At 42.2% G+C, this 14,103-nt stretch overlaps 1 protein-coding gene across 2 annotated transcripts in view; it reads left to right on the forward strand.

Annotated features, from left to right (window-relative positions):
* Positions 1 to 14,103, forward strand: part of nbas (NBAS subunit of NRZ tethering complex) — a 147,864-nt gene that overhangs the window by 29,286 nt on the left and 104,475 nt on the right. For both annotated transcript variants that reach the window (XM_051408104.1, XM_051408103.1), the window contains exons 19-24: positions 1,058 to 1,136; positions 3,269 to 3,373; positions 3,864 to 4,000; positions 7,020 to 7,106; positions 8,158 to 8,311; positions 12,297 to 12,482. In XM_051408104.1, coding sequence (XP_051264064.1) covers positions 1,058 to 1,136; positions 3,269 to 3,373; positions 3,864 to 4,000; positions 7,020 to 7,106; positions 8,158 to 8,311; positions 12,297 to 12,482 — 748 coding nt within the window. The remainder of the gene's footprint in view (positions 1 to 1,057; positions 1,137 to 3,268; positions 3,374 to 3,863; positions 4,001 to 7,019; positions 7,107 to 8,157; positions 8,312 to 12,296; positions 12,483 to 14,103) is intronic.

A 14,103-nucleotide genomic window follows, 5' to 3' on the forward strand; every position in this document is an offset into this window, starting at 1 on the left:
GAGCCATCATACAAAACCTCAGGAGTGAAACAGACGGGTGAAATAGCTTTCTAACATCTCGTCTCGTATCCTCTCCTCTCTCTTTCCTCTCCTTCCTCCACCTCCACCTCCACGTCTCTTACTTTGCTCTGAAGAGGCAGAGCAAAGCAATAATTACCACTAGTACGAGTGCTAAGCCGCCACTCTTTGATGTGCCAGAGAGTGTGTTGAGCCAGTGTTAATCTCTGTTAGTCTGTGTAGAGGAACCCTGATAAGGGCTGATAGCACACTCTGTAATGAGGGATTAGGGATTAAGACGGCGGTGGAGGGGTCAGCTCCCCTGTGGTCACACTGCGGTTGATCCAGGCTAAATTTTTCAGGAGTTGTGGGCGCCACTCCCTCTTGGTCAGGTTGTTTCCTTGTGGATCAGACTTGGGTGTGTGAGTATGTGGTGAAAAATGTTTTATATTACTGCAAGTATGTGTGATCCGAGGGGGGCATACCTGACCACGTGCAGTAGCTTTCAGCCTTCTGGTTCTTTTCCCTTGGGCATACCTCGAGTGATTGAATTGTAGGTAGATCCTATATAGCCTAGCGCCTTGGTGTTTGGTGGTCATCCAATTTATTTATGGTCGTGATTAAATGACATTGAAAATTGATTTGATTCTCACAGGGCAATCGGTCACCTCATTGACAGCTAGCATCCCATACATAACAACTGAAGGGTTCTTGTGGTCATAAGGAGTTGATTTGTTGCCCTTAGAAAATGATTAGGTCTAGAGGGCACCGTGTGGTATTGTAGTCACCAGTCCCAAGCATTGTTATATAGGTCCCCGTGGGTCTGCTGTATAGGGTCCATTTACAGTTAATTTAAAGCTAGAGTGTGCGTTAGTGGAGAGTATGGACTGAGCTTGAAGTTTGATTTGACTGTGGTTAGAACAAAACACTATTCAGATGTTGTAATTTTCCATTTTGGATGGTAATTGTGATGTTGCTTTGAAGTGCTTTTGCAGGCATGCTGTTGATATGTGTGTGTGTGTGTGTGTGTGTGTGTGTGCGTGTGCATGTGCATGCTCAGGCTGACTCTGGAGCAGAAGGAGCTGTGTCGGAGCCGACTGAAACTGCTCTCCTACCTGGACCGGCTGGCAACATACGAGGTAACAACAATCACCCACTTATTTTTCTTTCTGCTGCTGTACCACCAGACTTAAGGACAGCTTCTTCCCTCAGGCTGTGAGACTGCTAAATTTATCCTCAGAACTGCATCATTCATTTTTGCAGCATTTTCAGCATAAAGGGAACTACGATCTGAATTTCATTATACAAGCCTGCGTTGTAAATGACAATTAAATAATCTTGAATCCTTGAATCCTTTCTAGTACACTGGATCTGCCCTTGGAAATCTTACACATAGTTATTACATAACCTGAAGTCCTACTGAGATGTCCTCTGATTGTTCTCTCGATCAATTGTTTGTCTATAAAATGTCAGCAAGAGCCCAGGGTGACGTCTTTAGATGTTCTTTTGTCCACTCGACAGTCCAGAACTCAAAGATATGCAGTTTAAGACTGAGAAAACCACAAATGATGGTAATTGTTGCCATTTTTTGCTTTAAAACAACACTAGTAATCCATTATCAAAATCCTTGCTTTAGTAGTCTGTTAAACTACCAGTTGTTTCAGCTCTAGATCTAATAACGACTCTGAAGCATCCAATTGACAAGTGTAAAAGTCTGCAGGTCACTTAACCGTGGTAGGGTTCACTGATATTTCAGAGACGACTTTAACACCCTGTCCGCAGCCTGTCAACAGCAGCTCCAGTCCTCTGTCAGTGTCTGCAACAGTTGGAACCCTTCAGCCACAACTAGTACGGGTTTGACGGCCTGATGTGGTTCAATTTGGTGGCCCTTGACAACAAAAGGGTCCAGAGTGGAGCCAACAAGCTCACTGGAGTCTAAATTGATGTTTTCCAGGCTGATAACTCATTACATAAACTGAGCTCTCGAGAGTTAAGCTCGCCTCTTAACTCACAGGAAGGAGAATGTGTTTGAAGTACTATTAACTACTATTAAAATTACACAAAGCCACTAAAGGACCATATTGTGTGTTCATTAACACGTTCGCAGAAGACACAAGCTAATTCAGTGGTTTGGTTTAAAATTCTTTATTGCTTGGTTTTCCCATTGGCAACCTAATTCTTCCTCCTTTCGTATCCAATCCCTCCAACGCACAGAGGCTTTTCTCACATGCCTTTTATCAATACTCTCTCTTAACCCCACTAATCTCTTTAGAAATATTGAAAAGTTGTAGAAGATATTTACGTGGGAGGAATTCAAAGTATGTAAATAAAAGAATGGTTTAGTAACTTGCTAGCTGAGAGGCAAATTTGCTGTGGTTTTAGAGGACTACAGTACACAAGCGTCAGCGCAGCGTAGATGGATACATGCTTAAAGTGGAACTTGTGACACTTGCAACTACTCAGCAGCACTTTGGATTTCAGATTTACGATGAATAATGTTAACATGCACGCCCTTCTCATCCGCGATAAATCACAGACGAACAGGGCCATACTTTCTCCCATGCAGGAGAAGAGGAGAGATGAGATTATGCCCTGCTAGATATTCAACTCAGACAGAATGACGTCTCTCTCTTTATTCGGACATTGTCATGGTAACTGCAGCACTCGTCAGATTCCTTTTGCCCCAATCCATTTTCTCTGGCTGTCTATGAATATGATATTAGGGTTTTTATCATCCCGACTGGGGCTGGCTCTGTCTGCATAAGGCCCATTCAGAGGCTATCCATCAGACTTGCGCACACACACATCTACACAACGACACACACACACACACACACACACACACACACACACACACACACACTGGCGTAGAGGATGCTACTGAGATTTTATACACACAGACACACATAAATCACTCTAAGCCAAAGGCCAGGGCAACAAATGTTCCCTCCTGACATATGTGTGTGCACACACTTACACACTCTCTCTCTCGTACCTTCCTTAGATGGTTTCAACTAAAAGGACAAGACAGCTGTGTGCTAGAAAGTTAAATAGCACCTCAGTTGACTTTGTCTTAGTGCATTCATTTGCAGTCACATCTTCTACTCGCTCTTTTCCTCTCATCTCTAGTTTGACTTTCTACCCAGGAAAGATACCCGTCTGCTTCACAAATGTCTTTTTATGAACCACAGTTGTATTCCGTCTCCCTCAATTCCTTCTGGTCTCTCTCTCTCTCCCCCTCTCCCTTACTCTCTTGCTTCACACTCTCCAGGAGATCCTTGGCGGGCCTCATGCAGCCGAGCAGAAATACGATGCAGAGTTCTTCAAGAAGTTCCGCAGTCAAAATATTGTTTTGTCAGCGAGAAACTACGCCAGGGTAACATCAGACTCAGACTCTCTAGTCATCTCACCTAATTTGCTTGTCTTAGCTGTCTGCTTCTCCATTTGGCCCTAATGTGATATGCACTTAGTTGCCAGTTTAGTAGGTACACAAAACTAATGCAGTCTAATACAACAGCCCTGCAATAAATCCTACTTTCTTGAAGGTTATAGTATTCAGTTGTTGTCAAAACTGTTTTACCCTCACTGATATAATTGGAGTGGACAAAATAATAGAAACACCTGTTGTTTGGTGTACTTAAACTGGCAACTACGTGTGTTTCTTTGTATTTCCTACAAATTGGCTTTGGGTCTGTTTCTTCACTAATATATTCCATTAGTATTTGCTGCTCTGTGTCAAATAATAAGATTCAGATTGCCATTTATTTTAGTAATGTAATCACATAATTGGAAATTTCTTTTGTGTAAATTAAAATCAATTGGGTAAAAGTTTTGAGCTGTTGGATCATGCATTTGTTTGCCTGCAGGAGAGTAACGTGCAGGCTCTGGACATTCTGTTCACGTACCACGGCGCAGAACTCCTCCAGCATCGGCTAGCTATTCTTTACAACTTCCCAGAAACCACCTCTCCGCACGAGTACACCATCCTGCTGCCCGAAGCCTGGTGAGACACACACAAATACACACAGTCATTAAGGGGGGGAACAAGAAATCATCATTTTTGACTTTAACATTTTTTAAAAATGTGCTTAATTGAGAAATGGAGGGATAGTGCTGGACTCCACTCACTGAAGGCTCAAAGCAAAGTGCCCTTTCAGTCAGATAGTCGCATTCAGTTATCAGTTAAGAGGTGTACATGTCAAGAAAATGTCATTCAGATTAATCCTTGTGTGTTTTTACCGACAGTTTTTCTAAGAAATAAGTATAAACCATTATATTCTTGTCTATTCTATACTCAGTATTGTAGTTTCCTCTAAACATACTGAAAAGGAATCCATTAAGATGTACTGATGCATTGATAATGAATATGAAAGCACTTGAAAATAATGGAAATGGACATCTAAAAATGGACATTTCAGAAATATAGCAACTAGTAGCCTGTCGTTTTTTCCCGTAATTAATGTTTTATTTCCCTTTTTTATGATTCACTTTTTAGGCATAGAAGCAGCAGGTGTAAAAAAAACATGCATTACCACAGAAACTGGCACCATTTCTGATGTCTGAAAATTTACACCTCTCTGGAATGCACAAGTCGCACTTCTCACTACATTTCAAATTAAAATCCCCTAGAATCACTGGAATCACACCTGTCTTGGTGCGCGCACTCAAAGGTCTTTCTCACTTCCTCTTCTTTGTTTTCACCTTCGCACATCGGGGATCTTTTTCGCTGTCCTCGAAAAACTGCACACACATACAAGCTTATGTAACTGTAAGTGTACACGCAGAGCCACAGTTTAAGGGCTGACATTGGAAAACACAGCAATGAAATAAAAGGAGAGAGACTCAGTTTACATGCAAACAAAACTGAACACCTTAATATGATCCGATACTAGCTGCAGTGATTACAGTTGTCTGCCTGCACTTTGGTCTTTGGTTTCTGCTTTTGGGATTGGAGGAACGCTGAAGGGGAGGGAGTTGTGGAGGGGATATTTGAGAAGGAGATGATGGAAGAGTGTTTTGGAGGGGAAGAAGTCATTCCTCACCCCTTTATGGTTCACAAATAGAGGTGACAGACTGGATTTACCGATGAGTGCAGCCAGCCATCTGTTGCTCCTTTTTTGTTTCCTCTAAGTCACTTTTCCATTTTACCCCTCTCCATTGTATTTCACCCCTTTTTCCTTCCTCCATTTTAGACTATTCCTATATTCTCTTTGCTAGCATTTAATTAATAATATTCCACATACACATTTATATAAAGAAGCACATGAATACAAGTCCACTGCAGTCATGAGCTATAAAACATACACCATATAGAAATTATTGTTCTTACACCTAAACCTACACACACACACACACACACACACACACACACACACACACACACACACTGCCACTGCTCCCTTTTATTAGCCATGTCTGAGTTTGTATGGAGGTCAGGCAGCTGTGGCTCTGCAGTGAGCATCCATCATGGCTCTGCCGCTGTGGGGCAGTTTCCTATTTTCCCCAGCCTGTGAGCACCAACTGCTCCTCCCAACAGCTCTCGCTCCTACACTGCAGCAGACGGTGTCGGCTCCAGCCATCTGTTTGGAGCTCACTGGCTATATACTAAAGTCTTGCTTCATTGGAAGGGGAAAATATTCTCCTGTAATATTGATCAGGTCTGCAAAGGGGACCCCTAGATGCATGGAAGAATGCAGAATAGTCATATTTTGTTGAAAACTTTGCCTACAGCTTGAAAAAGGTTTGGCCCAGTGGAAATAAAAATGAACTAAAACGCCTGCTCCAGGTTTGCTTTGCATCTCCATTTTCCTCCCGCCCCGCTTGCCTGGCTCTCTCAGGCTGACGCGGAGTAGATTAGGGGAGCAGGCGTGGAATAATTCATTCCTCCCATCAATATCCGAGGCTCTCGCACCAATATTTGCTCCCCACTCTCTAACCTGGCTGTCTTTAATGAGGAAAGAGGAGCGGGGAGTTGGGGAACGACAGGGGAAAAAAAGAGAGCAAAAGGGGAAGAACTGAGACTTCTCGATCTCTGTCGTCTGTGTGTTTAAAATCCCAATGGTAACGGATGAACTTGCGCTGGAGTGTTGGTAAAACTCTTCCCACTTTTGTGTGTTGACATAAATCACATCGGCTACTTGGACACTTCTTATGTATTTTGTGATTGGAAAGAATTTATGGCCGTGTAAAAAAAACTGCTGCAGCGCGTGTGCACTCGGCCTTTAACTGCACCAAAGCTATAGATGATTTGTAGCCTGCGCTATCTCCTTGAGTTTTACAGCCCCAGTACATATTTTTCTGTCTACAGACAAATAGATAACAAGAAGAATTGCATTAATCCTAGAATAAGAGATAAAAACAGCTCAGTATGTGTGCTTGCATTCACATACTTCTGTAAGTGTGCGTTTGAGTGTCTGAGTCTTGTCAGCACTGACACGCCAGGTTACAGAGTCATTCTTCACTTTAGTTCTGTTTCTTGTGTGTTCCCTATTTATCTTCCTCAGACCTGTCACACTCAAGGAGACCAGGAAGAAGTAAAGCTTAGTACCAACACGACATTTAGAAAATAAAAGTCCTCCCTATTTACAACCGAGGCACGACTCAGACTGTTTTCGAAAGTTCTTTGACTTGTTTATCGTTGTGCTTTTGTTTTTGTTTTTTTCCTCCAATCCGTTCTTCCCTTATTATGCTCCGCTGTTTCCATTTCCCATATGTTGCTACCTTTCTCAACTGTAGTTTATGACCATGTTTAGTTTGAGACAGTAAATGTCTTCATTTATCAGGTGCCATTATAGGGTGCCGTATGGTGCAGTTTATTTTTTGACTCCTGGCTACTCATTGTTCTTTGTTCTCATATGTATGCTTTATTGAGATATTTCCAATGCTTTTCCCCCCAAAACTCCTTCTTCCTCTAATTTTGTATCTCTCTCCCGTTCTTCTTCTGCCTTCCTCTTCCATTTTTTTCTCTTTCTTCCTTTTTGCCTCATTCTGTCTCTTTGCGCCTTGTTGTTTCACTTTCTCAGTCTGGATGACAGAGGTGAGTTGGTGTTGATTCCATGGGATGAGCAGAGGCACAGAGAGATGGACTGGTGCGAGGCAGAGGAGTGCAGGTAAACAGTGAACATCGCCTTTGACAGGAACACACCGACATTATCACATTGCACACTAAGCATTGTAATAAACCAAGCTTGGGCAGCAGGTTTACAGTAGTAAAATCTCTCCATCCCTGTTATAACAAAGCCTCTCGCGGTGTAGAATTGTTAAAATTCATGCTCCATACAAGCCAGATGCTTGTGCTGGCATCATTATGTGAAACAAAACATGACATCCTATTATCTAAATGTTAAACAGAACCATAACAAACTAATACCAAATCTTGTTGTGCTGCCAATTTATGCCATTTGCCTGCTTCTGTAGGGAGGCCAGCTTCATTTACAATTTTATTTAGCGAGCTCTTTTTTATTGCTCTTTGGTGTAGAGTCATAACGTCAGTTGGCTATTGGGGTATGCTTGGCGAGGGATTGCAAGGGTGAAATTGTGATACTGTGATTGTGTGATGCCAATATTTGTTTATATGTTTCTCTCCCACTTTCCTTTTTTGCCATCTTATATCCTCATTCTCCCAATTTTTCTTTCCCTTCTCACTCTAACCCTATATACTCCTCCTAAAAGGGTAAGGGCGGTGATATATGTTTGTTATTCTCAAACAAATCCCATGAGAATACCAAAATCAACACAGCGTTAGTCTGCCTCTAAATACCTTCTGGCTTCCCCATCCTGTTTGTGGCTCTCGACCCCAAGCCCACTGATTGTGGCTGAACATGGACGCCATTAATTATGGACCATGAATACATTACTTTCATTTTAAAATGCAAAATTTACTGCAGCAGGAGAGTAAATGTGGGACTGACTCAAAACAGTGCCCATGTTCATGGTAATGAAAAACACGGTTGCAGACACCAATGTGGGTCATTGATGTGATTTTAAATTGTAAAAAAAAAATAAATTTGTAGGAAAATGTTTGCTCTTGTAATGGGTTTTGCTATACGAAAAATACAGATTTGTCTTTTAAGTTGCCCGCATAATCTACTGTCTACCCGCACTAAAAAAAGCTAATAAATAGGTAAAATTCACTCCACTCTCCCTCCATGTCTTCCTCAGAGCAGTGCTGGATCAGAACTTGTTCGATGATGACAGTTTCCTGTATGAGGACGCTCCAGAGGTGCTGAGGTTCCGCACAGCCACACCCTCCATCGAGCTGCTGACCGACTGGTACCAGAGCAGAGCTAAGGATATCGACTCCTGCTCCAGACAGGTGCAAACACTTTCGTTGTTGCGTCGTTGCCAAAAAAAAAAAAATAGACCGCTGATTGCCACGGTTTTGGCTTTCAACAGTTCCCACTTTTCATAGAATGATTGGATTTGTCACTTTCACCTTGCAATTAGTTTGTTAGTCCCTTGTTAGTGGTCAAAATCAGCTCCAAGTGGTAGAAATGTATCTGTGAAGGTGAAACATTTTTCACACCCTGCTAAAGTTCTTTTTTTTAGGATCCTTCTGCTTGATTGGAACTTATAGCAGGACAGCAGCAGAAAGGAATGAATTGCCATCTGGCAATCGGGGAGATAATTGCCGTTGCACACTTCTTTTAGATTGGGGCTGCAAAATGTGACGAGCTGGGATTCAGACTGCAAAAGAGATGTTGCCAACCTCCATCAGTAAAGGTCACTTTGATCCTATCTGTGACAGTCATTATCATATTTGCCATATGGACCTCTAATGAAGAGTAACCAAAGCTTCTGTCATCTACGTTCTGTTGCTGTAAGTGAAAAATAGAACTTGATAGGACTTGTTTAGTGGAGTAATGGGATGTAACCGCTGGAGCTGCCCACTCTCTCCACCCACACTATCCTCACCGCAGCTCTGTCCCCTCTTTACCTCCTTCACAGTGATGGATCAAGGTTGTCACAGCGCTCTCTTTGTCTTTGTGAAAGGACTAACTAGGGTGCAGTCATATCTTTCCCCTTCATTTCTCCATTTTATCCCTTTCACTGGGTGTAAGGAGGATGGAGGAGAAGAGATTTGGGGGTCCATTGCTCATTTTTGAAGACAACTGGGGAATCGTGCCTTTCATCATCCACTCAAGAGAGAAAGAAAGTGAGACTGAGAGTGTTGAGTGTGTGTGTAAAAGGAGTTCTTAGTTAATCTCTAGGAATTCCAGCTCTCTCTTTCATTCTGTCCCTTGTTCCTTTTTTAATTTGACCTCATCTGCTTTTTGCTCTCTGACACGTTACTCCAGGAGCCTCTTGGGACTATCCCTAGCTCTCATGTCTCTTGCTTTTTCACACTTTTGTTTTTCTCACTCACGCTCACGTAGACGCAGCAGAGAGGGAGAGACTCTGGAACAGCTCTACTGCCGTTTGCCGAGCTTTCTTCCCCCTCCTTCCTGCCCTCTTCACTTCTTCAACTCATTTGTTCTCTCTCATTTGCACCCTCCTCCCATCCCTCATTTGGCCGTGTTTATGCTTGGGAGAGCGTTTTAATGGAGGAAAATGGGGTTTGATTAAAAGGAGCCACATCAGAGGAAGCTGAAGTGTTTTAAACCAGTCACAGAGCCGCAGGAAGTGAGGTGCTGAATGGGAAGATTGACAAGATGACTCACAGAGGGAGATGGGTTTTTGAAAAAGCAGAGAATGGAAGTGCAACCATAAAGAAAGAAAAACAGAGATAAATGCTGGGTGAATTCAACATCCCTAGTTAGTTTAGAGTATATTACAAACACAGAAAGAGGAGAGGAAGGGAGGACAGGACTAACAGATGTTGAGGTAAAAAGGGAAAGCAATCTCATGGAAAGAGCTGTCTGCGTGAAAGAAAATCACAGGTTGTAAGGGGGTAAAAGGGTAGAAATAAAGGATATTAAAAGCAAGTGTTGTTTGAAACACCGTTGGCAACAAAATGGCCCAAAATGAGAGGTTGGCTTTGGAAGTCAGACAGAGAAAGGAGACAGGCATACAGAGAAGGCAAAGGTCCAGACTTGGAGTTCAAATGGAGGCCAGTCTGACTGTAACAGACTTTTTGTGAGAGAGAGAGAGAGAGAAAGAGAGAAAGAAACTAAGCCGAGAGAAGAAAGGGCTGAGATAGGACAGGGAGGAGAGACAAAGAAGGATCAAATTGAGCTGGAAAATTAGACTGAAGAGTTGGTGAGAGGAAGGGAGCGAGAGACAGAGACAGAGGATACAAGTTGTATTAAAGCGGCGAGAAGGATGAGGGGAGGGCATGGAGACGAGGTCGTAATTAAAAAGTGTGAGATTTTAACATCTGAATTGTCTGTGGTTAGCTGGGGGATCTATCTCTGGAGAGCAGGGAAAGAGAGAAGGAAGGGAGTGGTGGAGTGAACAGAGAGGATCTTTACTCACAGTTAGATCAATAGACTTCTCTCTCTTGTTGTATCTAATTGCTCAGGCTCTGACTCAAGGTGATTTGGGTTTTCTCTCGTCCTGCAAGTGTGCGCGCGTGCTTTTTAAAAATTAAGGCGTGCAATTATGTATTCAGCAAGAAATGTGTTGAGATAAGCTGAAGATGACAAGGTTACGGACCCCGTGCGTGCGTGCCTGCGTGTGCGAGATGCTGCGCTATCCACTGTGCTGAAGGGCTCTCCTGCTCTAAAAGGTGGAGAGAAAGCAATCATCACTACAGGGCCCAGCGGCATCTGCTATTGATTGGCTAGCATCCACAGGTGTCTGAGCATCAATTGGGTGGGCGTGCTGCTAGCGTATAGGTGGTCGGATATTGATTGGTTGCTCTTCTGGATGGAATCTTATTGATCAGAGTAGCAGGAAGCCCAAATCTTCACTGTTTTATTGTCCAGAGACTTATGATTGGATATTAGTAATGACTGAAAGGTGTTATTTGGTTTTACATTAGTTGGGATATTGTTGTCTAGCTCACGTCCCAGTTCGGTGACCTCTTTTTCAATGACGTGGCGCCCTGCTGTAAACAGCCTCTTCATTCACCCACTGAACAAGTTACTTTGACTGAGTTAACCGGATTGTAACAAGGTGGAAAGTTACAAGGCACCAGATACAATAGCATGTATATAGGCATTCAGTGCAGTACAACAGCACTAAATAGCACAGCCTCAAGGGTAATTCAACAAATGTCACATAATAGAGATTAAACATTGGAGCTTTCACAAATGTTGGATTTCTATTGTGAGCTTTTGCACTGCTTCGGGTCGGAGTATAAAATATCCGTGTTCTGTCTTCCACCCTTTGGAGTTTGATTTATTATATGGCATGCTGTTAGAAGTTGAATTTTAATGGGATTATTTCATCCCCTTGCAGGACCGCTCTGAAGATTTTTGGATTGTAAGATTGGTCACAGTGCCCACCAGAAGAAAGTGTGGCACACCGCAGGGTCAGCCAAGTAGTAAATTAATATAATGGTTGCAACAAGGGTTAGGGGTTAGTTTTTAGCCATGCTAGCGCTGGAGATCTAGGGATAGGAGTATCGGTCAGTTGCTCAGTCCATCACTTTGGTCTAGAATGAAAAATGTATTTGATAGATTGCTGTACAATTTTGTACAGACTTTCGTGGTTCCCAGAGGATACATCCTACTTACTTTGGCGATCTGACTTTGAGTATATGTCTTGATTGCTGGATGGATTGCCATAAAATTAGGGATCAATATCTGTGGTGCCCAGAGGATGAATCCCAATGACTTTGTGGGTCTCCTGACCTCTCACGTATCCAGTATAATATCTCTACATATACAATATGGATTGGCAGTCACTTCAATCTTAGGGATAATTAATGTGCCCCAGAGAGTGGAGCCTTCTGACTTCATCCCCTCACCTTTGCTCTAGCAGCACCAGCAGGTTATTCTTCAGCGTGAAATATCCCCACAACTGCTGGATGCATTTTCATGCACTGTGAACTTTGTGAACCCCTGATTTTTCATCTAGTGCCATCACCATGTCACAATTTTGTCCAGTTCATATGGTTTATAACATTTTGGCCATCTTTGTGCTCAGCTTTTGAACCTCACAGAACTCCTAGCACGGCTGTAGTCTTGTTGTGTAATGTCACATTTCATAGTCACATGAAACCACTCAGAACGGTGCACACTAAAGTCCACGATAGAATGGTGTCATCCCTTAATAGATAGACCAGCTGCCAAGTCTCCAAAAAATACCATGGAAGAAAATAAGAATTTGGCTAATGATGTAGTTGCTTCACACTGACTGTTGCAGTTTTTTCCTCTTTTTTTGTTCTCTAATTGGCATCTCTTTGTGTTCATCAGGTGGACTGTGCCCTGTCACTGGTGCGTCTGGGGAAGGAGCGGGAGATCCCAGGGCTAGAGCTCTTGTGTGATGACATGGTCACCATGGAAACACTCGTGTATGAGACATCATGTGAATTGAGTCTGACACTTAAAGATTTTCAGCAGCTAAGTGACATCGACAAGCTCCGCCTGCTCATGAAAAATGTAAGTGGCATGATTTTCGCCTTTCACCTTGAACATTTAACATTTTCATTGGAGGCCTTGCCCACAATGTGTTTTGGAATTGGTTACTGGTTTGAAATTTGGATTCTTTGTATGACAAAATGAATGACAGAAGTCTGATTAAAGTGTATGCAAATTGTTGTTTTCACTAGGCGTGTGCTGATATCTAAGATCACTTTGATACCAGAACAAAATGTCCCTGTCTACACTATCAAAACATAATGGTCATAGAGATGTGTCATTATTATTATTACAGACAAATACTTTTGCGTCTTTTGGAGATGATTATATTTATGTTGTTTTTACAATGCAGCCTCTGCTGACAAAATATTGCTTACCCCGCTTTCCTCTATGTTAAATGTGCATTTGCCAGCATGATGCTTTGTCTAGTTCACAGTGTGCAGGCTGTTCCCTGTCAGTAAAAATCAGAAAGCTTTCCTTGCAATTACATTTCATTTTAAAGTTCCATAGTGCAGTTGCTTTAATCCTTGACTGCTGCTCAAATGAGCATAATATATTCTAATTACAACTTAAATAAACAACAAAAGCAAACAGAAGAATTTCACAGTTTGAAATTGTTTTTAATAGCAGTCTCACAGTAAATCAGTTTCTTACAATTCCTGAAATCCCTGACATTTGACAATCTTTCCATCCAACAGCAGCGAGAGAGCTATGAAATCTAGTCCGTAGCAGGTACTACAGTTACAAGTCCCCTTGGAGTACATAATATGAGCTGTCCTCTAAATTGTAGCTAATAACTGCCAGCTTCAGCCTGTGAGGACCACTGCCAGTAGGATCTGCCATACAGGCAGGCAGCCAGCAAATGTTGTTGACTGCACTAACACATGCTGTTTGACTGGTACTCCCTTTGGGCGCTATTTGAGTGTGTGTGTGACTGTGAATGTTTACCAAACTCGCCTAGATTAAATCTCCCTCTTTGCCTGTGTCTGATGTCTTCCTTTATCAGAGACACAGTACAGAAAAGTAAAATGTTTGCGTGTGGGTGTGCAAGTTTGCATTTAGCATCTGAATTTTTTTTATGAATCTCATTTTTCCTGTGGTTGCTCTCTTATCTGTATATCCTGAGTCAGAGCTACTGCAAGGTGGGTGCGAAGCCCTGTACAAACCTGACATGCATCCCTACAAATCACATCACAACCCACATAAAGTAGCTATTAAAGTTCAAGTTCAGATTTAATTGCGTGGCACAATTTCATGTAAATGCTGCTTTAAGTGCTGTTCTAAAAACATTAAAACCAACAGGATCAATCTATATGAACAAGAAAATGCTCCCACAGGGTGTGCATCTGATTTTGATTCTGTTACCAGCTTGCGAACACACATTGTGTGCTTTTATGTTTGTATTTCTTGTCCAGATCAGGAGAAGCTTTCTTCTCATTAGGAGTTTATTTGCTCCTATGCAGCAACACATAAAATGAACTAGCATGTAACTTCTGCGCTTGACACTTGACACTAGGCTTGCTAACTTTAGCAGACACATAATAGAAGGACAAGTAGAAACTTGCTAGCCTAGCAGCATTAAGGGAACTTATTACCCATAATGCAACACTCTTTTTAAGTAAAAAGTATGTGCTGTCAACAA

The sequence above is a fragment of the Dicentrarchus labrax genome, unplaced genomic scaffold, assembly GCF_905237075.1.
Source record: "Dicentrarchus labrax unplaced genomic scaffold, dlabrax2021, whole genome shotgun sequence".
Classification (NCBI taxonomy): domain Eukaryota; kingdom Metazoa; phylum Chordata; class Actinopteri; family Moronidae; genus Dicentrarchus; species Dicentrarchus labrax.